Raw genomic sequence first — 27,053 nt, 5'->3', positions numbered from 1 at the left:
CCAAATACCTCTGTGATTTGATTTGTTACGGGGTCCATGATGAGTCCTTCTCTGGGTATGAATATTGCTAATGGTTGATCGTCTGATGTTGTTATCGGATTTTCTTCTTTAGTCTTACTATTTTGGATTCCTGGTAAGGTATTAATTTTTTTGTATTCTAGATATTCATCGTATGTGGTGTCTATGAAATTGTTGGTTGTGTCGTACATTCTGCTGAGCGCATCTGCGTTTCCGTGTTTGCGTCCTGGTCTGTGAATGACTTCGAAATCATATTCTGCTAGAGTAAATGCCCATCTTGTGAGTCTGGAACTAGGATCTATGAGTGATAGTACCCATTTTAGTGGTCGATGATCTGTAATAATTGTGAATTTTTTTCCATATAGGTAGCATCTGAATGTTTTCACGCCGTATATTATTGCTAGTAGTTCTTTTTCCGTGGTGGAATAGTTTAGTTCTGCCTTGTTGAGTTTTCTGCTTGCGTAAGCAATCGGTTTCTCTTTTCCTTCTCTTATCTGGCTTAGTATAGCTGCTACACCTATATTTGATGCGTCTTTTGATAGTATAAACTATAACTATAAAGTATAGTTGATAGTATAAACGGTGGATTGAAATCTGGGAAGATGAGTAATTTGTCGGATGTTAGGATTCCTTTTAGTGTGTCGATCGCTTTTATTACTTCTTCTGATATTTTGAATTTTACGCCATTTTTCGTTAATTCTACCAAAGGGGCTGATATTTCCGTTATATTGGGGATAAATTTTCTGTACCCTAAAAGTCCTAAAAATGATCTGATTCCTTTGACATTTTTCGGTAACGGGTATTTGTGTACTGCTTCCAATGTTTCTGGGTCCGGTGAAATACCTTCCTGTGTTATTATGTGTCCCAAATATTTTACTTTTTGTAAAATAAAATTGCATTTCTTTGGTTTCAATTTTATGTTGGCGTCGCTTAATCTTTCGAAGACTTGTTCTATTTTCTTTATGTGATCCAATTCGCCCAGATAATTGAATATTATGATGTCATCTAGATATACCATGCAAAATATTCCTGTGAGTCCGGCTAATGTTCATGAATCGCTGAAAGGATGCTGGAGCGTTCGCTAATCCAAAAGGCATTTTTGTATATTCATAGTGTCCGTGGTATGGATTGAATCCTGTTAATGGAATGTCTTTTTCTTCCATGTCTACCTGGTGATAGGCATCTGCGACATCTATTACTGAAAATAATATTTTCTCTCCCGCTTGATATCCTTGGAGAAGGTCGTTTATGTTTGGTAATGGGTAATATTCTTTTTTTGTTACTGCGTTTACTCATCTGAAGTCTATACACAATCTTATTTTTTCTGTTCCGTCCGGTTTCTGCTTGACAATCAATATTACTGGGGCGCTCCACTTGTCTTGCTTCTCTGGATAAGTGATCCATTTCAAATCCATCTTCAATCCATTTATTGTTTGAGACATCAAATTTAGAGATTGTTTCCGTTTTCTTTTACTGTTGTTCTACAATACATTCTGATGCTATTCCAATCTTCTCTCCTTTTTTCAACGTTATGCTTTGGAACGATGCATTTATTACTCTTATGGGAATCATTTCCTTATTATCCACTACTGCATTTGCCATTCGTATAAAGTTTGGTCCATTTTTATGAGATTCGCAGACTATTGTCGCACCGTCTATTTGTTTTCTGATTTTTCCCATTGTGACGACTTCCTATCGGGCCGGTACAGTCTTCGTTCAGTACTATTGGAGACTCTTTGTTTTTTGAGAAGTATTCTTGTTGGTTATCTTCATTCCTTAGCTTTGTATCGATGGTTTGTGGTTCGATCATCTTGACATTTTCTGGTTCTTTGTTCCTGTCGACTGGTTCCCCTTCTAATTCCACTCGTTTTCCTTCGACTTTTTTATGTTTTCGCTTGTTTCTTCTTTCAGGTCTCATTCTTTGTTCAGGTTCCGTCTCTGTTACCTTTGATTGATCGTTTTTCTGTTGTGTTTCGTTGATGTAATGTACCGTTTCTTTCGGCTTCCGCTGTGCTGTTTCGCCTTTGTTTAGAGAGTTTTCCACTGTTTCTAGCCATTCTCTCCAATCCTCTGTATCTTGTTTTATGTCGTTTTCTCTTCCCTGTTTTGTTCTTTTGTTTGTCGGAGTAAAGATTCTCGTTTTTTTTTTTGTCCTTATTGTTTTGTCTTGCTGTTCGATATTTTTGTAGTGGTTGGATGCTGGTTTGGTGATACTCTTGATATTTGGGATTCCTTTTATGTCTCGTTTTGCTTGTTTGATTTTCTCTTTCTTGGTGTATCGTTTATGTTTGCGTTTGGTACCTTTTTCCTGTCTTCTTTTATAACACTGTTTTGTTGTTTTTCCAGAAATTCTTTTACTATTGATAACCATTTGTTCCATTTTTGTCTTGTGGTTTTGTGGCTACTTTTGTTTATTTTTACTGTCATTACTTCCATTATCTCGCCTGCTGTTATCATTGGAATTGATTGTCCCCATAATATTAGTGAAGGTTCATCTTCCTATGAGATGATAGCTTTGTGGTCTGCTAAAAAGTCTCTACCTAGTAACATTGATACTTCACCTAGCGTTATGTCGTTGCAGATTATGAATCTGGCTTTTATTTTCCTGCTTTTGGGTGTTGTCTGTATATCCACATATGTTGTTCCGTATATATCTATCTCATGTCCTGTTATCCCTCGTAGCGATAATGATTCCGTGATCTCTGGGTTTATATCTTAGTTTTGTATTTAAAAAGCGCCGCCCGTATCTATCATAGCGGAGAGCTTTCTCCCATTGATTGTGAGTGTTACCACATAGGGTTGCTTTGTTTCTGTGTCGTCATCGATGTGTTCAATTTTGTGTGTGCCTCGTAGTTTTTCCATTTTGGCCGCTTGATGAGGGCTTTCTAGTGGCCATGGTTAGTTTAAATTTTGGTTGTGGTTTTTGTTATGTTGACTTTCTCGTGTTTCTTGTTTTCTTCGATACTCGTTCCTGTCTCTGTTGCTGTTCCATCTATTTCGATCCCTTCCTTGCGAATTGTCTCGTTGATTGCTTGTGTAATTATTTCGTTCATATTTTTGCGTGTATGTTTTTGTTTCTTGCTTGCTTTTTGGCTGCGTGTCGTTAGGCTGGCTTGTCCTTCTGTTCCTTTTAATTAAGCAATTTCTTGCCCAGTGCCCTTCTTTTCCACATTCTTTTCCCGTTTTTTTTTTCTAGGTAGGCTCCTGTCCAGCATTCCTCTGTGAAGTGTCCCTTTTTCCCACATTTATAACATTTCACTTCTTGCGCTGGTGGTGTTAATTGTTCCCTTTTCCTTGTTCTGCATTCTCTTATAAGATGTCCTGTTCTGTTACAGTAGTGGCATCTTTGTTCTTCTCTTATGGCTGAAACTCGGGCTGTATTCGCTCTTCCTTGTATCATCATTAAATTTATCTCCTGTAATGCTACTATTTCCTCTGCTTTTTCCAAGTCTAAGTTTGGCTCCTTTAGCAGTAAAATGCCTGTTTCTTTCATTAGATCTCTTCTGAGTCCTAGCTTAAATTGGTTAAGTAATAGTTCTTTGTTTTTATTCTTACCTGGTTAACAGGATAGGGGCTGAAGGGTACTCCGATGTAGGCCCTGTAAAGATTCAGAGGTTATTGGCTTGCGTTAGAAGCCGGGAAGATGTACAAAGCAAAAATGTGTTCTCTTCTTGTCTCTATCTAACGGTAAAAAAAACAAGCCTCTTCCAACTTACTATGTATTTAACAAAACGTAAATTTACAACTACTACACAAGATGTTCAAGAAAGCTATTATTGGATATTAGTTTTTGCGAAGGGAGACGAGAAAAGATTTTACTAACGGAGTTAAAAGGCGGACAACCTACTATTAATTGTTCCCCAAATGGTTAGTAAATATTGTTCGTTACCTTAGCGTACTTATACCCTAGCTAACGAATACGCCTTGTAGTCCAAACTGGAACTCAGGAACAGTCTGGATGAACGCTGGAATTCACTGTACGTTATGGCGGTACTGAGCGAGACGAAAAATTCGTATTTTCGAATCTCTACCTTCCGTCGGACACGAATATCACGATAATTGAGCTGAACGCTTGCCGAGAGACAGTCTCCCCGCGCTGACTGCCGACTCCGACTCTGACTGCCTGGCTCGGTCGCCAGAACCTTACTGTCCCTTGACCAACTTCTTTTCGTTTTTATCTTCCTGCCAACTCGTACCCTAGATTCTTTTGTCACGTCCGAAGTGGAGCTTTGTTTCTACGTTTTCTCTGATTATGCCATCTACTCCATGTGATAAACTGGATCACCCATGTAAAAAACTTCTTACTCAGCTCAATTCTTATCACTGTTTAACAATTCATACCTTGTATTATTTTCCAACAAGGTCTAAAGTATCGTAATTTTTTTAAACATTCAGGCTTGTGTCAAAACTAGGTCAATTGTTATTCTTTGTTTTTAATTTGAAATGTATACGTTAAACTGTGTCGAATTTATTCTTATTAATTTGGATATTGGAATATTATTTAATTAATTTTAATTATTCTTTTCTAGGCTAACTACCCCTTATTTTGTTTCTTTTATTTACTTGCTATGTTGACTTGTACATACCGGCTAACTGATTAACGATTGCGTTTGGGGGTGGGGTTGTTTCCCTTGGGTATGTGGCTGATACATTACAATTTTAAGAAACAACCGTTTCCATTTATCACCTGATAGTAAGTCTCACTTGCACTCAACGCACTGGAATCCAAAACTCATCCAATTTTTCGCAACTTCTGCTTTTGACTTATTAATCAATTGGTAAACAAAAATGAGGTATCTAACCTGTCTTTTAAATGATCACACTTCCACTAACAAGGACTAAAAAAATGGTTTGAAACAACATGGGATAACATGGACACAAAACAAACAACTTAAACTATACATACAAGGGAAGACAAACACCTTTTGAGTGAGCTACACAAAATAACACGAAATAACCAACTCTTGTTCCGAAAACTAAATGAGACTGCACCTAGAAAAAACTAAAACAGCATCTCCTGATCACAAATATTACACTTGTGGTCATTCAGATACAAGAAAGGACACACAACAAACAACAGTCTACTACTGAGACTAAACTTGGTCGAATCTTCTCAACGACTCACAATGAATACTTCTCATTCACAAACTCCAACTAACCCGTGGCATATAATACACCGTCAAAGATGGTTAATTAGAATATAAAGGGCATAACACAACTATACTCATCAGCTCAAACGAACGTCACTCGAACAATACTACACATTTACTCAAAATGACCGAACAAACAAAATCACAAAATGTCAAATCAATTAAAAATAAATGCAAACAATAACGGTATTATTTGTTACTGTTAATAACTTTTTTTAAAATCATTTTAATATCAAAACATCATTTAAAATTCATATGTAAATATCCAATCTCAAATATTTGCTTTCATTTCCAATACATTAAAATCTACAATATCATAGTATATATACAAACATTTCTACCGTACCTTATAAAAAAAAACAACAATACATATTATGTTAATATACAACAAATACATATGTTGATATACAATACATATACAATACTGTTTGTGAGACACTGGGGAACTATCTGAAAGAGGGGGTTTTATATAAATGGCAGAAAACTAGGGAAAAATGAAAAAAAAAAAGATATATGGCTTGGGGGAAAGGAATCTGTCTTACTTTGTTAAGACTGTCTTACTTATAGGCAAAAGAAATAAAAATTGATGTCACTTTGGCATCAGATACAGGAATATTCAAAAGCTAACATATGCCAGCCACGTTGGGCGTCAAGTTGTAACGAAATATTTTGCCTACCACATATGGTATTGCTATAAGGGATTGAAAATTGGGACAGAAGTTACTGGGGTGGAGATAGGGCAAGCAAAATAAACGATACTTATGCGAACGGCTCTAAGGGTTTTTTTTTTCGAGTAGCTGGGTCGTAGATAAGTGAATGAAACGATGATTAGATTGGGGCAACTACAAAAAATGAAACAAAAGGGTACTTACATGAATCTCCTGAAACAAACAGACAAACAAAACACAAGAGTTCCCTCTAGCTATTTGAAATGGAACGCCGCTTCGAGAAAACTTCCGGCTGGAGGAAAAAAAAGGTTCTTCCGTCCTAAAAAAAAACAAAAAAAAAAGAGGTTAGGAAACTTTTTTTTAAATAAATAGAAAAAAATGGTTCAGAGAAATAAATTAAACATTTATTACTGTCCCATCACACATACAGATAATGCAAAATACTTACTATGCAGGGTGAGTCATGAGGAACTTTACATACTTCTACCATATGTAGAGTCCCTCAGGGAGCATATCATGTGGCCACTAAAAAATGTCAACTCCTCTTCTTTAATAATTAACAGGGTGATTTGTGTAATTGACCATTTATTTCATTTTACTGTAGTGTTTATACGGCTCATTTGATTTTTTTAATTTTTGCATGATACAGTACACTACTATCAAGCATTCGACTGGTATTAGCTAAACTAAAAAATTCCAGGACTGGCTTTGGAAAAATTAATTTAGGGATTCGTATTAAATATTACACCCTGTATATATTTTTTTTCAAATGCAATAAGTGATTTTCAAACTACATAAATAGCCAATGAAAACGACATATGCGACAATGTTGTCGCACTTTTATTAAATTTTTAGTGAACGATCAAATCTTACCAAAAATAGAACAACCATAATGAAGTATTAAATTATAAGGTAATTAAGTTAAACAAATGTTATAAATTTCAAACATTTTAATTGAAATGATAAACTGAGTCACTGCACAACAAAAAACAGTAACTACTAACAATAACGAAGAACAATTTAAAAAAAAAACTAAAAATATGTACATAGTTATGATAAACCCATAAATTAGAACTGGAAAAGATACAATAATGGTAACAAAATAAAAATAATTCAAAATAGGTTTTCGAAATGAAACCCTGCAGCCTGTACACATTTTTGTTGCTGAATTGTTAATTGACGTATTGAATTACGGATACTCTGGGGATCGTTTCTAATAGTATTACAACAATGTATAATTCTATCAATTAATTGTTGTCGGTTATTAATATTCACTGCGTAAACTAGTTGCTTCAATCGTCCCCAAATATGGTAATCAACGGGATTGAAATCAGGGGATCTTGAAGGCCACGAAATAGGACCTGCACGTCCTATCCACCTGTTGCCATAAACATTATTGAGATGTTGTCTCACTGCCAGTAAAAAGTGTGGGGGTGCCCCATCATGCTGAAAATACATCCCTCGGATAGCAACGTTCGCGTTGGTAAGCAAATTCGGCAAAATATTTTGTAGAAAGTTCAAATAGACCTGCCCTGTTAAAGGACCATCAAAAAAGTGAGGACCTACTAATTGGTTATTTATGACACCAATCCACACGTTAACCGAAAACCTTAACTGAGAACGACGTTCTCGAATAGCATGGGGATTTTCTTCTGCCCACACATGTGAATTTCGTGAATTATGTATCCCGTCTCTGGTAAATTGGGCTTCATCTGTAAATAGTGTCCTGTATAGCGTTGGTCAATTATTGTTAATCCATCTACAAAATTCCAACCTATCGATCTCATCTCCAGCATGTAGTCGCTGAACCATTTGAATGTGATATGGGTATAGATTATTTTTTTGTAAGACTCTACTTACTTTTGATTGAGTAACATTGAGTTCTCGACTTACTTGTCTAGTGCTTATTGTAGGGTTTATAGTAACGGCGTCCATAATGTCATCTTCCTGTGCTTCATCTACATGTCGCTCTGTTGTTCCACTAGGAAAAGTGCCATTTTCTCGCAAATAATTAAAAACTGACCCAAATGTTGGATGACTGGGAGTTCGACGATTAGGAAATCTCCTGCGATATTTTCTACTAGCAGCCCTACCATTCCCATTACAGAATCCATAAACAAATATTATGCCTGCATATTCTGTGGTGGAAAACTGATGTGGCATTTTGAACGAAAGTAACAAAAGCTCTACCAAAACTAACACAATGTACTTAACGTAGATATGACAGAAGAAATATGTATTCTTGTACACATAAATAACAATTGATAATGACAATAATGACAATGGGTATAAAATATCAAGAAACGTCAAACGGTCAACGCCAACCTTCATTTTAAACTTTTTTAGATTTATTTTTATTTAGTACAGTTAATGCAATGTATTATTATTTGACATAAAATTTTAATCATTTACAATCAACAAAAACTAACACATACAAGAGGTTTGACTTTATAATCAATTTAATTTATTATTTATCGAAAATAATGCCCCAATACGATCTATGAGTAAAAATTTAAAATTGAAAAACAATTGATTCTATCGTACAGATAATACAAAGTGACAGTAAAGATGTTAATTTTCAACGTATTAGATTATGTTGTAGGAACTCATTTTAATTAAAATGTTTGAAATTTATAACATTTGTTTAAATTAATACCTTATAATTTGATACTTCATTATGGTTGTTCTATTTTTGGTAAGATTTGATCGTTCACTAAAAATTTAATAAAAGTGCGACAACATTGTCGCATATGTCGTTTTCATTGGCTATTTATGTTGTTTGAAAATCACTTATTGCATTTTAAAAAAAATATATACAGGGTGTAATATTTAATACGAATCCCTAAATTAATTTTTCCAAAGCCAGTCCTGGAATTTTTTAGTTTAGCTAATACCAGTCGAATGCTTGATAGTAGTGTACTGTATCATGCAAAAATTAAAAAAATCAAATGAGCCGTATAAACACTACAGTAAAATGAAATAAATGGTCAATTACACAAATCACCCTGTTAATTAATAAAGAAGAGGAGTTGACATTTTTTAGTGGCCACATGATATGCTCCCTGAGGGACTCTACATATGGTAGAAGTATGTAAAGTTCCTCATGACTCACCCTGTATAAATAGTTACAAAGATAAATATAAAATAACAAAGAAAAACTTACATGTCCTTTTTGTTTACAAAATCCGTGTACAAGATGCCAAAAAACTTACAAAAAAATACTGGGCTATAAACTGTGGCAAAAAAAATTATTACAAATAAAGATATATTTTTAAATGAAACTATGAATATTAACCTTTTTCTAAAAACTAAAACAAATTAATGACAAAAATAGTAAAGCAAGCTATCATATGTCGATATTTAAAAACAGGACAAATAAAGTGACAGCTAAGACCACGCCCTAAGATTTATAACTTTAATTATTACAGAATTTTTAAATTGTATGAAAGCAATTATTTATGGCAAATATCTATTTTTATTTTAAAAGTTCAACAAAAAAAGTTACCTGGATTTCACTAAATGTTAATTTTATTTCTTTAAAATTTCTGAGGTTGGAACTGGAGATTCACTGCCACAAAAAAAACTGCATCTCTCACCGCGAAATTGCTGGGAATAGGAACCCCAAGCTATCAGTCTCAATAAGATTGAGAACACTAAAGTGTTATGAGTGGTCTCTATTACTATATGGCTGTGAGACCTGGACATTAAAACAGTATGACGTCAACAAATTAAATTCATTTGAAATGTGGATGTACCGTCGAATGCTAAGAATAAGCTGGACCAGCAGAACTACGAATGAAGAAGTACTAAGAGCAATGAACACACGCCCTCATCTGGTCAATACTATCAAAATTAGAAAGACGTCATATCTAGGACACATAATGCGCCATAGGGAATTTGAGCAGCTCCAGGTAATATTAGAAGGCAAGATTGAAGGTAAAAGGGGCATAGTCAGGGCCAAAATCTTGGCTACGAAACGTCAGAGATTGGACCCACAGAAAAGGAAATGAATTAATTCATCAAGCAAAGAACAGAGAGAAATGTGCCATATTGATCGTCAACCTCAACAAAGAAGGCACTTAGGAGGACGAGGCTTAGGACAAAGAAAACGAGGATGGAAGCTGGACCCTGGGATGCAAAATTTGAAAACTTGGCTTATTTAAAAACTGGAACACATGTGGGTATATTTGTAATTTGTTGTAAACAACACAAATCCTCTTAGGTACTTTAAAAAAATAGAAATAGTGGTGACTCTTTTCTAAACTGACATATTACATAAAGTATAGTCCACTATTTTCAACAAATTTTTACGGTCTCTGCAAACTAAATAACGACGTCTGTCTTCAATGAGACAACTTTCAAAAACCTGACTTAAATTCATTCCCCCTCGATATCGGACGCTACCTATGCCACTCTTTTCCCCGCGCATCAAAAGGGGACTAGCGAATCCTAAATTGTTGTTAGACCGCTTCAAAACTATCGTAAAATAACCTTGAATCGAACAGCTTTTTAAAATCGTAGAAATAAACACGTATTATATTGATTATTTTAACTTCGTAACCCGATTCTTTCTTTGGGGGATTTGAATGTAAAAAAGAATATCAAAATTTATATACAGCCTAGTGTACTACAAAATTTTTATACTTGCATTTAAAAGAAATTTATTATGCTACAAAAGAAATTTAGTTAAAATCAAGGTAACTTTTTGTGTTTAAATTTTAAAGTAAAGATAGACATTTTTTTAATAATAATAATTGCTTTCATCATTTAAAAAGATCATTTTTTATTTGCAATAATTTATTTCTGCCACAGTTTATAGCCCAGTAACAATAGTAAGTGTTTCTCCTTATTATTTTTGTATTTACTTTTGTGACTATGAATATAGTAATTTTGTATTGTCTATGTTTGAGTATTTTTGTATTGTCTATTTTTGTAACTGTTTGTGTTGAGACAATAATAAATGTTTGATTTATTTCTCTAAATCAATAGTAAGAGCAGCTTCAAATCTCTTACAATACTTTGTAAGGTCTGCAACTGATTCCACATCCTGGAAAGCAAGAGTCTAGATATAGTCAGGAAGAAGACCATTAATGATTTCATCCACTTTTTCAAATTCAGGAATAGATTTTGAAGACCGGAGCGTCAAAGACTCCATATAAGAAATATATGCAGAGACCGGTTGTTTAAAAGACTGTTTTGTAGAACGTATTTGTTCCCACAAATTTCTTTCATAATTATAAGGTAAATAAGTTTCCTTTAAGGAAGCAACTAATTTAGACCATGAATTAAAAGATTTTTTTGTGAAATGATTGCGCCATCAAGTAAAAGAAGCACCTTCAAATAAATCTCCTGCAGAGATAAATAAATCTTCATCAGTGCAGTTCCTAGAAAACTTTAAAAGTTTTAATATGTTCCAGAAATGGAATTAGAGGTTCTTTACCAGAAAATTTTTTAATACACCATTTATAAACAGGAACAGACTTAACGGGCGAGGCTGAAGATTGAGAATAATTAAGGTTTACTATATCAGGAGTAGAAGCAACAAGTTGGTCTACAATATCAGACAAAGTACCCTCTAATTTTAACAAATCAAAGCGGATAGTTTTTTTTTTTATTCATCTACACAAGTTGGCTGTAGACGCGAGATTCTACCAGATAAATGAGTTAAACGAGAACTAAAAGCTTTAAATCTGCTATCAGATTTTGTAACTGAATAATCAGATATAAGACCTAACAGATCAGAATAGGAAGCTAAAGCTTGTTGGTAATCAACATCAAAAGATAAATTGACCGAAACATCAGAAAAACTACGGTTACTGGCTTCCTGAGAAAGAAGTCCGTAAGAGTTTTTCGTTTTTCCTCTACTGTATTTGGAAAAGAGACATTCCTAATAAGAATTTCATATGATAATTCATCTGTCTTTAGATGTTTAGGTAGCATCTTGAAGAAATAATTAAAAAAAATTAAGAAAGTAATTAAAGTACCCTATCCACAAAAACTGGTTAAGTTAAAAAAAACACACCACTTAAATCAATATAAAAGTATCTATCAACATAAAAAATATGTAAAAATATCTGAGTATAAAATATAAATCAAATATGCTGAAATATATAAAACGGTAATACTTTTTAACCCAACATGTCAAAATTATAAAAATAGACAAAAGTATGGAAATATTAAAATTAACTGCAAGCAATGAAAATATGGACACATAAAAATAAATAAAAAAAGTATTTATTAAAGCTTTTATATTTTTGCTACCAAACCAAAAATTCAGAGCTCAATTCTTCGAATAAAACAAATAACGTTGGGCGCCAATGTGTAACGATCAAAGAGAATTGAAATACTATTATAAAAATAATACCTCAATCAACCATGGGAGCTTATCGTCTATGCTTCGCCTAGCTCAGTATCTCAAGTGTGAGTTCGTCTTGTCTTAAACTAGGAATCAAACCTGAACCCTTAGCTGATAGCAAATAAAACAATTACTTAACTAATCATATTTATTAAAAATAAAAAACAATCAACCCTGCCAATGCTTAACAATAAATTAGTGAGGATGATACTTATGGCATCGATGACATCAATGGGCTGCTTGTGTGGTCTCCCAATTAGACGTTAGGTGCTCCGGAAAACTGCAGTTATACCATGTGAGTGTAGCCTCCCAATTAAGAGGTTAGGTCCTCCAATGGTCAATAAATTTGCATAATACGGCCAATAAAGTCTGGAATACGGCCAATAAACTAAAATATCAGAAACAGCTCGTATTAGAGACACATCAAAAGGGTTTAATTTCCTTGCAATTTTACAAAATTACAATGAAACAAATAGCAGATGGCAAGGATAAAACGAAATATAATTATTATTAAACTTAGTTAAATTCTTTGTTAAGATTCCCACTGCACAAGAAAAACGTGGTTTAAAAGAAGTAAGGTTATGAATATTGAAAATGCTGTCACAATTATAGAATAAAGATTACAATGAAAGTACTCACCCCAAGAGAATGTTGCAGACCGTAAAATGAAGCTTATTATAATTTTTGCCTTCTTTTATAAATTTTAGAAACAGGCAAAAAAAAAAACATATCCCACTATGTCAGAAAAGCTAATTGACAGAAACTAGGAAAGGACTGCATGAAGTTAGCACAGATGTCATAGGATGTTCCTATATGATGGAATTAGCTTTTCTGTCAACATAGAACAGAATATTTAGTCTACCGGACAGAGAGAGGACGAATATTTATTCTACGGGACAGAAAGAGAAAGAAAAGAAAGACAGAGGACGCCAACTACTTTTTGAATAAAAAATAGTAAAAACTAAACTGGAGATAAAGGAATTAATAAATTAGGAAAATAAAAATTAATAAAGATGTGACGTTTATAACGTTACAATATAAACGACTGCATCACAAAAATTACAGGTAGTTTATTGGTCAAACCATTTTTTACACATTTTTTTGCCAGCATATCCACATACTAGTTATGTTCGAGACCTATATGTGCTTTTACCCATGCAAAATTAATGTTTTTATTAACTTTTTGCAGTTCTAAAATCTGTTTTTTTAATTGCATATATGATATCATTAGAGGAGTAACTTAGATACTTAGCCAAAATCAAGGAATTTAAAACAGACAGGGAGTCCGATATAATTATTGCAGAATCAATTGTAGACTGTGTTAAAAATGTCAAAGCTTCGTAGATTCAGCACTAAATATAGAAAATATGTTATCCAGTTTGTAGGAATAATTAATATTTTTGGAGGGAGTATAAAAAGCACATCCCACTCCATCCTTGGACTTGGAAGCATCTGTATATATTGCCACAGATTCTTCGAAAATTTAACCCTTTTATACATTGGTCTAACATGTAACTCATATGCATTTTCCATGTCAATTTCCTATCAAGTACCATGCCAATATATTTGACGGTGTCTTTAAGGGGAAAATTATAAGAACCTAGGACAATATGACTTAATTTAGGTCTGTTGTGTCTACTGAAAACACAAACTTCAGACTTGGAGTAGGAAATCTGAAAACCATTTAATGTTAACCATTCATGAACAACACTAAAGATATCTTTGAGAGAATCCATAGTGGTAATAAATTTTCACTATATATGCAGAGGTCATCTGCATACTGTACTATTTTAAACGGAAACTGATTAAAACTGAATTGATGGAAATCAACAGTACAAAAATTAAAGAGAACAGGGCTAAAGCTTAGCCTTGTGGAAGTCCGTTGTTGTTATTTCTTGGACCTACAATTGTGTTATCCAAATTTCTTAAATTTTTTTCTATTCGTATAGAATTTAATAATCATGTTGACTACCTGACTTGGAATATGAAATAATGTCAACATCTTATCTCTTAAAATGAGGAGGCATATATTATCATACGCACTTTCTACGTCTACAAAAAGCGCAGAAAGGTAATTGTTTCTGCCAAAATTATTGTTTATGTCTACCACAAGAGTACTAAGAGCATCTAGATAACTGTTGCCGAGAGGGGGCATTTGGGCCTGTAGGACCCATCGCCGGCTCTTCGGGCTTCTTCCTATCCCCGGAATTGGATCGGGTATTCACCATCTTTGATTTGTCGCTGGTAGAAAGGTTAAATACTACCGCTGTTATAAATAACAGTTCCAGTGACAAATATCTGTTATAGGTAACGGTTCCAAGGAACAGTTACAAAGTAACAGAGCAAAAATGGAAAACAGATAGGTAAAAATGATCTAAGTATTCCTTGACTTACGGAAGGAATAACTTAGTAAACAAATTAAATGGTATAAAAATATAATGCAAAGAAAAAAATGTTTCTAAGTGTTTCTTGACTTACGGAAGAAACAACTTAGGACAGAAATATAGATAAATGAAATATGTAAATGTGAGAGTAAAATATGGAAATATTTTTAAGTGTTTCTTGACTTACGGAAGAAACGACTTAGAGTGGAAAAATAAAATACTCAAAATATAAAACGAGAAATGCAAAATTGAAACAGATTATAGAAATATGTCTAAGTGTTTCTTGACTTACGGAAGAAACAACTTAGAACAGAAAATAAACAAGAGAATCAAATATAGTAAAACAAATGCACAAATATTTATAAGTGTTTCTTGACTTACGGAAGAAACGACTTATAATAGAAAATAAGAAAAATCAAATATAGAAAAGATGTGAAAATATTGCTAAGTGTTTCTTGACTTACGGAAGAAACAACTTAGCATAAAATAGAAAATAAAGGAAACAAATGTATTAAGTATTTTCTTAACTTAAGAAAGAAAATATCTTAGATAAAATATCGGAAATAGTAATGCAACAATGATTATGAAAATATTTCTAAGAGTTCTTTGACTTACCGGAAAGAACTACTTAGACAAAGTACAAATCAAAATATAAAATTGAAAAAGCAAGATAAATATTTCTAAGTGTTCTTAACTTACGGAAGAACAACTTAGACACAAAATACAAGAAAAATAAACAATCAGTACATGAACAAATATAGATCAATGTAATATCCTAACCTGAAAAGGTCTGAATATACAATAATGCTAAAATAAAAAGGTATACAGAAAATCAGAAATAAAACAATAACTTAGTTGGAACAATAATAGCACCGACTAGGTCTACAGTAGAAGAGGCAAGCTCGACTGATCGATGAGAGAAAATCTACCTGCTTTTATGTAAAACAAATCCTTTGTTTTACGTAGCGAAAGTGGAATTTCCATGCATCGAATCAATTAGAAATTTGGATTTGGCCAACCTTGGAATTCCCAAGTATTTTGACCGATATCCAAATTCCTTGATGCCTCCGGCACGGCTGTCACGCCTCCGGAGGACATAACCAACCCCTATTTTAAAAGAGAATTGATTTTGACAAGCTAATTTTGTAAGTTATTGACCATTCTAGATTATTCTTTCCAAAGTCTTCAAAACACACGGCATCAAAGAGATTGGCCTATATGATTGTACCAAGTTGGGATCTTTATTTGGTTTAAGTATTTGTATGACAATAACAGTTCTTAATATATCAATATCTTTAAAAAGAATATCATTACAGATATCAAGTAATACATTTTTCGCTATATTTGGAAGTTTTTTAAGCATAGGATATTTAATATCATTGTAACCTGAAGCGGTGTTAGACCTATTAGTTAGCACAAAGTCAACTTCTTCCCGTGTAAATGGATTTAGAAGAAAGTGGCTTGAAGTTATAGGATTTTTTTGAATTTCTCTAGCAGTATTAACTGATAGAGGTGCTATTTTGTCAAAATATTCTTCAATTAATTCATCACTAAGATGATTAATACTTGGAGTATACTTCCTTTGCATTTTCCTTGCTTCATTCCAAACATTTTTTATAGGCATATTTTTATTTAAGGATGAACACCAGTTTTTCCAACTTTCTTTGGCTTTTAGTTTTAGAACTTTTTTTGTTTTGCCCATTAGTAGTTCCTGACATCATAAATAATTAGCGAAACTAGATTTAGTTTTATTTTGCTTTTTTCCTGTCAGAAACAACTTGTTCACATTCGAAATCCCACTAAGGGGGAGGTGGTAGTTTAATAATTTTAAAGGGTTTATTTGTCGAACTGGATTGAGAAGATGCATTATTAATACTTTCCAGGAAGTCATATTTCTCTAAGGTAGACAAGCTGTGGAATAGTTAAGAAAGTTTTGTTCAATCAGATTAGAGTATTGGGTCCAATTTGCTTTATTAACATTCCGTTTGGACTTTAGAAGAATGTATTCATTGCGAAAATTAACAGAAGAAAGATTCATTTGAACTACATAATGATTCGATCCCAATGTGTCATCTAAGACGTCTCAAGTAATTTCTTTTGCTAAATCAGGAGAGCACAACGAAATATCAACACTAGATTGTGTCACATTCGGGCGAATCAGACAGGTTGATTTGCCATTATTAAGAACAACTAAATCGAGAGTATCAATGACATTAATAAGTTGGTGCCCAATGCCATCGTTTTTAAGTGAACCCCACAAGCTGTTATGCGCATTCATATCACCTAAAATGCAAGAAAAATAAAAATTTTCCAATATTTTACACCAATCTGTGGAAGTCGATCGAATATCTGGAGGTCTATACATTGAAGAAAAACTAAAATCAGAGTTATTATATTTTAAAGTGATTCCACAAACAAGAATATCGTCATTAAACTTTTGTGTAATACAATTTTTTTCAAAAAGGTGAACAGATTTATCCACTCCTGCATAACCGTCATATCGGTCGCAACGAACAATCATATAACCCTTAAAAATATCTTGTTTATCGGGATTAAACCATGTCTCACTCAACGAGGCAACATCAATATCATTTTCATTTAAAAAATGTGTTAAAAAACTGTTTTTGTTGGCGACAGCAGATCTATAATTCCATTGCATGGTTTTAAATTTATTTAAGAGAGAACATTATGTAACCTTTTTTGTACCCTCCAATACAGAAGTAATTTCGTGACTTATTATTTCATTATATAAAGATTTCAAATCGTCCACTGTACGTATATTTAAAAAAACTAATTACAAAGTTACATAGCTCGAGCAATTTGTTGATTCTTCCTTTCTTCACTATGAGAAGCGCAATCGGCTGGATTAGCAGGTAGATGTTGAGATGGTTCAAATCTAAAGTTAAACATGGAAGGTGGCTGAACATAATTAGAAGGATTTCCTAGCTGAAAAATATACGTACGTGGTTAAACACAACAACCACAAATCTTTTCAAAGCCGTAGTTTTCAAAATACAGATTGCCATGATGGTCACTAACATCCGAAATGGATAGGCATGCATACAAGAAGAACTGGTAGTTGCATTAGAAATAGATTGCGCAGATTTTAGGGACATTTTATTTTGTGTAATATGAGGAAATTTTTTATCGTAGTTGGATAAAATTGAAAACTTATTTTGACCTAGAGTCTCTGAGTACGAGTTTTCATTAATTTCCTTGGCCTCTATAAAAGAAATTTTGTTTTTGATCATAAACTTTTTAATTTTTTGTTGATATGTTCATTACTTTTACAATGAATGCAACTAATATCTGAATTTTAGCAAGAGTGGTTTTCACCTTTATTGGCTCCACAACGAATACATAGATTTTGAGAACTTCTACACTATTTTGAAATGTGGCCATATCTCAAACACCTATAACACTGAGTAACCCTACCTACAAATTGTTCGACTGGACAAAAAACTCGATTTATAATATCATACTGAGGCAGTATATTACCTTCAAACGCTACAAAAATAGTTCGTTTTGCAACATACTCAATTGTACCATTTTTTTTTTCAATTTTTCTATACATTCGTTTAATATTTTAGATACGTGAAGGAGATTCAATATTTTCCTGTAAATATACAGTATAAAATTGAGTATCAATATCCCGAATTAAACCCTTGCTCTCTAATAAGTGACCCGGAATAAAGACTTTTAAATTTTCTTCCTTTAGTTTACTATTCTGTTCCTACCAATTCCCCTTACTTGAAGGATTAGAAATTCCTAGTTTCTTGTACAAAATATGGCCTATCGTAATTGGATGTAAGCAACCAAGATTGGTGTTATCTATTCTTTCAATATAAACGAAAATGTTTTCAAGATTATACATATCTGAATTGATGTTAAATCCTCTATTGGGTATCACGTTTTTTTCAGTCTCCATTATTTCAGATGACCTAACAATATTGTTAGAGGCACACAGAAAAACCAACACAATACAACCCAACCTAAACACAACTAATTAAGATAAAATAAATGAATGGGTGTATATTGTTCAGATAAAATATATGAGTTCCCTTCCTGGACTGTGAGTAACCGAAATTTCCAATCTTGATTTCAGTGTCTTCAATATTTCTTCCAAATTTGGCGTTAAACTCTCACTGTTATTATTTTAGGTTCTTTGTTGTCGACTATAATAGCTTTTTAAGTCTTCGTAAAAAGTATTTATTTCATCATCAGTTGCTTTTTCAGTTGGAACGTAAACCTACCAATCTTTATTCTAGTTTGTGATTTTAGTTTTAAGATTGTCGTCCCATTGGAAATGAAGGGGTAATGGCACCTTCTGGTCCTCGTATGCTCTGCAGAGGGCTTCGACCATCGTAGACGAAGAATCCTCTGCCCAAGTCTATTTTCGGATATGGACTTGAGAAATATTGGATTGGGTCTTGTCTTGACAAAGACAAGACAATTGTTGAAAATTAACTCCGCCTCAGAGTATGTAAAATATAGCTGGGCATATATAGACGAAAATCGCCTATTTTGATATGCGCGTATCGAACGATATTTAGGGATTTTCAGGTCGATTGGCCAATGGGAAGGATTTGGGGGTGGGCGATGCGCATGTGAACATCATGTATGTACCCTGTCCGAGATGCTATTAATAATTTGAATGTGTGATTCCCTCTTACGAACTCATATCTAGCTATATTCCTTAAAATAATTTACATGCATATTTTGGGGAAACTCATTACAGTCTCGCATCTTGTCGATTGGATGTAATAGATTACGTCATCCATTGGTACTTAATAACTATTTATTAATATTAATTAATTGATTTTAGTATTTAAACCAAAAGAATCTATCTCACAAGAAACCACCCGTTTTCGTAAAAGAGACAAAGCACTCTTTTATGGAAGAAAGATGATTCGGAAAGTAAAAAATATATCTGGTCAAGTCCGCAATTCTGGTCAAGGCAAAAAGAGAAAAATGGTGATGAAATTTGCTAGAAGATTATTGCAATTGAAAAAGGAAACAGATCAAGAACAACTTAAGGTAGGTTTTTTGGTATAAAATAAATTTTTAGATTTACAATTTATTGTTAATATATTTTATTATAAATTCGAAATATTTCCTTACTAAAAACAGCGAACATAATATTCTACAGGAAGTTTTTTAGATGGGAGTTTTGTATGTATATCTAATTTTCTCAATATCCACTTTATATTTGTAGAGAAAAATAAGAAGTTTTGGTTATATTCAATATCATATCATTCAATAACATTTCTGGCAGTGCTAGGTTCCTAAACTAAAAAAGTGGCCAGCACCAGCAAAACACCACCCCTCCCATACTAGGGGTGAAACCGTCCGTTAGAACATAACTTCGCCCTGATGTCCTTATTTTGTCCAATTCTGAGTCGCTCGTCGTCACACCATCAGCTACCTTCTCTCATTCTACTCATTCGACCACCACGTCCGCCTATGTCTTACTAGTTTTTCTCCCACGCTTTCCTTCCTACACACACACACATATATATATACATATATATATATATATATATATATATATATATATATATATATATTTATATATATATTTATATATATATATATATATATTTATATATATATATATTTATATATATATATATTTATATATATATATATTTATATATATATATATATATTTATATATATATATATATATATATATATATATATATATATATATATATATATATATATATATATATATATATATATATATATATATACCTTACCACCATCGTTGTTTCAGTCTCATCGCAGCCCTACCTCCAAGCGAAGGTAGAGCTGCGATAAGCTGTCCCGTGTACTCTTTGTCGTCGTTCATCTGACCTCAGTCGACACCTCACCGACTGGAAAACTTCATTTAGCACCCTACTTTTGGGGCTACCTGACCCTCCAATGTTTGGCATCAGCCGTATCAACGCCTCCAGACTTCGGTTCGCCTTCTCTATCGTCTTTTTGGATGTGTACTCTAAACTCAGTCGTTCCGACAACCAGACTCCGAGATACTTAACCGATGCAACCTCCACACCTTCCACTGTAGAGAGGATTTGTCCCGCCTCCCCTTGGGAACTACGACCTTAGTTTTCTGAGGTGCTAGCTGTAGATCGTTAGTAGATAGTGGGGCGCTATTGCCAGACGGTCAAAGTCAAATTCTGATGTAACTGGCGCTGATGTCGGTAAGCATTGGATCTGCATTACCGACCTCCCTGAATCTTATTACGGTTCATTGCTTTTTGCTATCAAACTAGTCAAAATCTGAACCATTCAGTTAGCCCCACTAAGGTTGACGTTATTTAATGTTTAATGTCAAACGTGGAAGTAACTACAATGATAGGAAATGGGGCGGAAATAATATTAACTATCAAAAGACGAAGACTTGAGTACTTAGGACATGTGATGAAAGGGCAAAAATACGCATTATTATAGAAATAGAAATATGCTTTATTGTCACTGAAAATTATTGAACAATTTTATGGACAAAGCTAAAAAAAAATCAGTCAAAAAGTACAAAAAGTATAAAAAGTATAAAACAAAAACAAATATAATAAAAAAACAGAACAATACAATTTTAAATTAGTAAAATTATTGTATCACTTACATAATTTGTACAGACAACAACAAATGAGACAAATTGTAGCCACTGCTTGAGACACCCAAATGTAATTATAAACAATACTAATTTTGTTTCTTTGTTATACATTAAGAAACTCGTCAACTGAATAATATGGTCTTTCAGAGAGATAGATTTTTGTCATCTTACGAAACTTAATGAAAGATGTTGCGGATTTAATTTCTCTTGAAAGGTGATTATAAAGTTTTTTTGCACTATATAGAATAGAATTCTTTACTAGCTGAGTGGACGGGATCGGTAAATAAACGTTACAATCCGAATTTCTAATGGAGTCGCCATGATCAGGTCTATCGGGAAAAATGTTTAGATGCTTGCGAATCAAACAAACCGTTTCCACAATAAATAAAGAGGGAAGCGTCAAAATTCCGTGATTTTTTAAGTAGGTCTTGCAATGAGTTGTTTGTTTGAGACCATATAGATAACGAATTGCTCTTTTTTGCAACTTAAAAATATTGTCAAATTGGGCCGCTGTACTAGAACCCCAAAATGGAAGCCCATATCGAAGATGGGACTCGAACAATGAGAAATATGCCATTTTGACAGAAGATAAATTTAGTTCCTTCGAAACAGATCTTATTGCAAAGCAAGCTGAGGCTAGTTTCTTCCTTAAGGAGTCAGTATGCAAGGACCATTTAAGATCGCTGTCGATAAGAATACCTAGAAATTTCACGGAATTAACGATACTGATTTGGCTCTCATTCAAAAGTAAGGGTTGAATGACTCCTTTATAAGATAATGATACTGTCTTATCCACGTTAACGCTAAGTAAGTTGGAGTCTGACCAAGCCTTGATTATAAACAAATCAGCGGTTATAATTGAATGAAGCGTTGAAATATTAGAGCTGCTCCAAGTAATACTGGTATCATCAGCAAATAGAAAAATTTTCTCTTTAATTTTCAAGTAAGTGATGTCATTAATGAAAAGTAAAAAAAGAATGGGACCTAATACTGAACCTTGCGGTACTCCACACTCAATGTCTTTGCAACTACAGTCGGTGTCTTTTATTCTAACCAATTGTTTCCTACCTACCAAGTAAGTTTTGAACCAATTCAAAGACACACCCCGAATTCCATACAAAGTTAATTTTTTTAATAGAATGTCGTGATTTACGCAGTCAAAGGCTTTGGAATAGTCGCAGAAAACGGTGGCGGAGGAGAGGTTACTATTTAGTGATAGATATACCTCATGTAACACAGAAAACATGGCATCACTAGTATTAGACAAAAAGCCGAACTGATTTTGCGATAAAATATTATGTTTAAGGAGAAAGGGCATAAGTCGAACTTTTATAAGCCTTTCAAAAATTTTTGATAGTGCTGGTAACAAGGCAGTAGGTCTATAGTTGCAGGCATCAGATTTGTCTCCACCTTTATGAAGAGGAATAACGATGGCAGTCTTTAGGCAGTTAGGGAATGTACCTTTTTCAAGGGAATCATTTACTAGCGAGACCATGACCTCCAATACATTATGCGGAAGATTTGAGAAAATTTAATAGATAATCCATCTGTACTACAGGACGATTTGCTTTTTATACTACGAATTGTTCGAATGAGTTCAGTCTTATCAACTGGTCTTAAAAAGAAGGTATCAGCAATGTTTTTTGAATTAGGGAGATAGGAAACTGGATCTTGTTGTGGCGAAATAGTTGAGGTTATATTTTTACTCACATTAACAAAGTAACCATTTAGATTTTCGGGGTAAGGAAAAACGAATATCGTTTATTATTGACCAAGTTTTTTAGCATATTCTGTACGTATTGATATAATCAGAGATGGGGATATTGTCATTAAATTTTTTAATATATAGCAGAGAACGCATATTCTTCGCAGATATGCGAATGCCTTTGGTAATCCAAGGTTTGTAATGTTTTGGCCTGATGTTTACTAGAGGAAATGCTTTATTAAAAATAGATACAACTCTATTTAGAAAATCACTAAACATTACAGTCAATGTCCCCGGAAGAAAAACTCGTCAGAAGTCAAGCATGAATTATAGAATTTACGAAAGTTTGGAGAGGAAAAATCCTACCTAATCGTCGGGTTTTTGAGTGGGGTGTTTTTAAACTGCTGAACTTGGTATATACCGCTTCATGATCAGAAAGCCCCCCATTAATAACTGTAGAATGGACGTCAACGGGTGAAAAATCAGAAACCACATAATCAATTGTCGAGGATGATGTTTTTGAGATTCTTGTTGGAGAATTAACGTACATTGTGGGACCATATGATTCAAAAAGAGTTACCAAAGACAGTTGGGTCGCACAAACAGCAGCGTAGTCAATATTAAAATCACCACATAAATTTTTTCTGCTTTTAATGGGCAGAATATCTAACAAATTTAGCAGGCTCTGAAAAAATAGTTCAGTATCAGAGCTAGGTGATCTATAAATGCAAATAATGTATAGGTTAAATTTCTTATTATAAATCAAAGAAAATTCGAAGTAGTTTTCACCCAGCAAATAGTCATATTTCGAGACTGAAGAAAAATCATTGTTATTAGAAAGAATCAGAGTGCCACCATGAGCTGAACTTGGACGATCATACCTAGCAATTGTGGTATAGTCTTGAATGAAAATTGGCTCATTAACTTCAAGCCAGTACTCCGTCACTGCAACTAACTGGGGAAACCCTAATTCTTCCAGAAACAAAAATAACTCGTCTGTCTTATTTCTAATCGATCGAATATTAATAAGAACCATGCCAAAGTTGCTAGCAGTTGAATTTGAGGATTCTAGACCCGCAGAACACGTCGAAACATTTAAAAATTTCGCCTTGGAGAAGCGGTGGAAAAGTAATTTTGATGACATTCCCTTGATCTTTGCAAATTGATAATTCTTTCAGCAGCGATAAAGAACCTAAACGCAGCTAGATCTTCGTCTACCTCAGCTGGACCAATTCCATAGGCATCATGAAATTTCAAATAAATTTTTCGCAGATCTTCTGTAGTCGTGGAAAGTCCTTCAGAAGCCAAGAATAGTTTGATGCTTGTTTTCGTAAAACCACCATAACAAACCGAAGCAGGTTGGTCGTACAGGAAGGCAAGATGCAGTTTGATGGCTTTTAATATCTCTGGTTCTCTTAATCTTGCTAGAAGATATCGATTGTCGGAAGGGTCCGTGTTCAAGGTTAATCTAACCTTCGGTGGGGTCAAAGGGTCCAGATTTACAGTAGGCATTGCAATATTTTCTTTTACAAAATTAATGTGAGAATAAGTATGCGGATTTGATTTGCAAATTTCAATTGCATGTTTATCTGAAACTACATTTATCTTTTCCCCTGTATTTTTGTTATCATTCAAAATGGTTAATGAATTTTCTTGGCTAACAGGGCTTCTAGTATTCTCCATGGATTTGTTGTTTAATTCTGGAGATGCCTCTAAATTCCGTGGTTCAGAAGTTGAAGATTCAATAGACCATTTAATATGAACGTTAGATGGCCAAATTTCCTTATTAAATAGTAACTTAATGGAGGGCATAACATCTAATATACTCCCTTAACCCTAACTTCTCTTTAATAAAGTGGACCACTTGAATAGGAGTATATTCTGGAGTTAGGTTACTAATAACTGCATATTGCCACTTCTCTTCTGTAGTGTTTGAACTTTGTTGAGGAACTACTCCGGGCTCTTGAGTATCATCTGTTTGAGTGGCCGAGGTGACGCAAACAGAATTTTTCATAAATACCTCTGTCTTTTCTGGTAGAGTGGGTATTTTATTGTGCAGTTTACAGATTTGATTTGAAATTTGGTTGATATTTGATGAGAGCCTTTCCAAGCCCACTTTAATATTAGCTTATTACAACTTATTATGCAAGGCAAAATCCGAGGAAAGCGAAATGTGGGAAGACGAAGAATATCCTGGCTTAAAAACTTAAGGGAATGGTTTGAATGCAGTAGTGCAGAACTTTTTAGAGCGGCAGTCAACAGAGTCCGCATAGCCATGATGATTTCCAACCTTCGGTAGAAGATGTAACTTAAAGAAGAAGACTGTTTAATATTTAATTAATGTCTGCGATACTTGTCATATAAACAGATACAACAGAAATCCTGAAAAACCGAAGTTTATGTTAACCCCAACATTAACGAAACCACCAGAAATTATTCACATAGATACATTTCAAGCAACAGGACAAAAATTCCTTACTATCATCGACGCATTTTCAAAATACGGTCAAGCGTACCCAATAGAATAATCAAACGCGATCAACATCTTAAACGCATTCCTGCTATTCATCATCCATCATGGACTACCACATATGGTAATTTCGAATAGTGGAACTGAATTTAAAAATGGACTTGTTTCAAGAATTCGTGGACACTTACAAGATCTTAATCCACTAAACAACACCTAATAACTCGCAATCCAATAGAATGGTTGAGCGCTTTCACTCCACAATCATAGAGCTTCTTCGAATATTAAAAGAAAAAAGGAAAACACTTAACATAAAAGACCAGATGCTATACGCCAATATGGCATACAACAACTCTATTCACTCAGCTCAAACAGAAGCCCATCAACGTCCTTAATGGTCACATAGATGCTCAAGATCCATTAGACATTGACATTAATAGAACACTCACATAAATAATTGCACACATGAGCATATATTGAAACCAAAAGAGATGTATAAAGAAATAAATAAGAAATTTCAAGACAGCAAACAGAAAAAAAACATTGAAAAGATAAACGTAAAACGACACTCACCTATGACATATAAACCCAGCACCAAAATGTACACTCGAAAAACAGCAAAATGAAACAAACTGCTCCCCAGATTTTCATCCAAAATAGTCAAAAACAACAATCCTGTTACTGTTGATACCCAAGATAATACGGTGCATAAGAAAACGATTAAAAACTAACCGCAAAAATACTTTCAGATGTATCTCAGTAACAGCCCAAGAAGTGAAAATCCAGGACCTTCGAGACAATCCAGGGATCCTTCCTGTTAAGTTTGGAGAAGCCAGAATCCAAACTAGCACCCATGATTTCAACCAATATTTCTAATTATAACCAACAGTACAATAATTCGAAACATTGGAATATCAATATCAAACTACAACCACAGCTATAGAAAATGGACTTTAGGGATTCTACAGTATTCACTGCCTTCCCTCGCTCAACCGTTTCCATCTCTCTCTGTTGTTCCATTCTCCATCGTTTAGGCCTCTCTTACTCATGGCGTCGTCTACTTCGTTCCTCCAGGATTTTCGGGGTCGTCCTCTTTTCCTCCTTATTATGGGGCTCCATTCGGTTATTCTCTTTATCCATCTGCTGTCGCTAGTTCTTCTTACATGTCCATACCACTTTAATCTTTTTTGTTCTATATATGTTAGTATGTCTGTTTCTATTGATGTTCTTTGCTTTATTTCGTCATTACTTCTCCTATCCATTCTTGTTACTCTGCAGCATCTTCGCAGGCATTCCATCTCTGTTGCTACTATCTTACTGCTGTTTTTCAATTGTTTACATCAATAACCAATTAAGCCTTAATAAGAAAATAATGAACAACTCTAAAACGAGACAGTGACGCTACTAACCCAAGAAGATCTGGTGAGATATTAGATAGTAGAAGTAGATGGTTACTACTCCAACCACTATCTAGTCTTTATTTACATTTCCCCATTCTTTATTCAAGTATTCACATATTTTCTTAATATGAAAATATGTGAATACTTTCAACCATAAATAACACAATAATTATTCCACCTGGACCATACTTGGCTTTTAATTCAGAACTTTTCCAATACATGGCCCTACCATGCAGAAAAAGTGAACCAAAGAAATTCATCTGTCCAGACAAGTTCCCACAAAA

General features: G+C 33.8%; 1 protein-coding gene across 1 annotated transcript in view; it reads left to right on the top strand.

Annotated features, from left to right (window-relative positions):
• sws (patatin like phospholipase domain containing sws) overlaps positions 1-27,053 on the top strand; it is a 1,321,526-nt gene that overhangs the window by 185,611 nt on the left and 1,108,862 nt on the right. Inside the window, exon 3 of the mRNA XM_072529876.1 lies at positions 19,401-19,612. Coding sequence (XP_072385977.1) covers positions 19,401-19,612 — 212 coding nt within the window. The remainder of the gene's footprint in view (positions 1-19,400; positions 19,613-27,053) is intronic.

Source organism: Diabrotica undecimpunctata, chromosome 4, assembly GCF_040954645.1.
Source record: "Diabrotica undecimpunctata isolate CICGRU chromosome 4, icDiaUnde3, whole genome shotgun sequence".
Lineage (NCBI taxonomy): Eukaryota > Metazoa > Arthropoda > Insecta > Coleoptera > Chrysomelidae > Diabrotica > Diabrotica undecimpunctata.
This window is presented reverse-complemented; position numbering and strand designations above follow the sequence as displayed.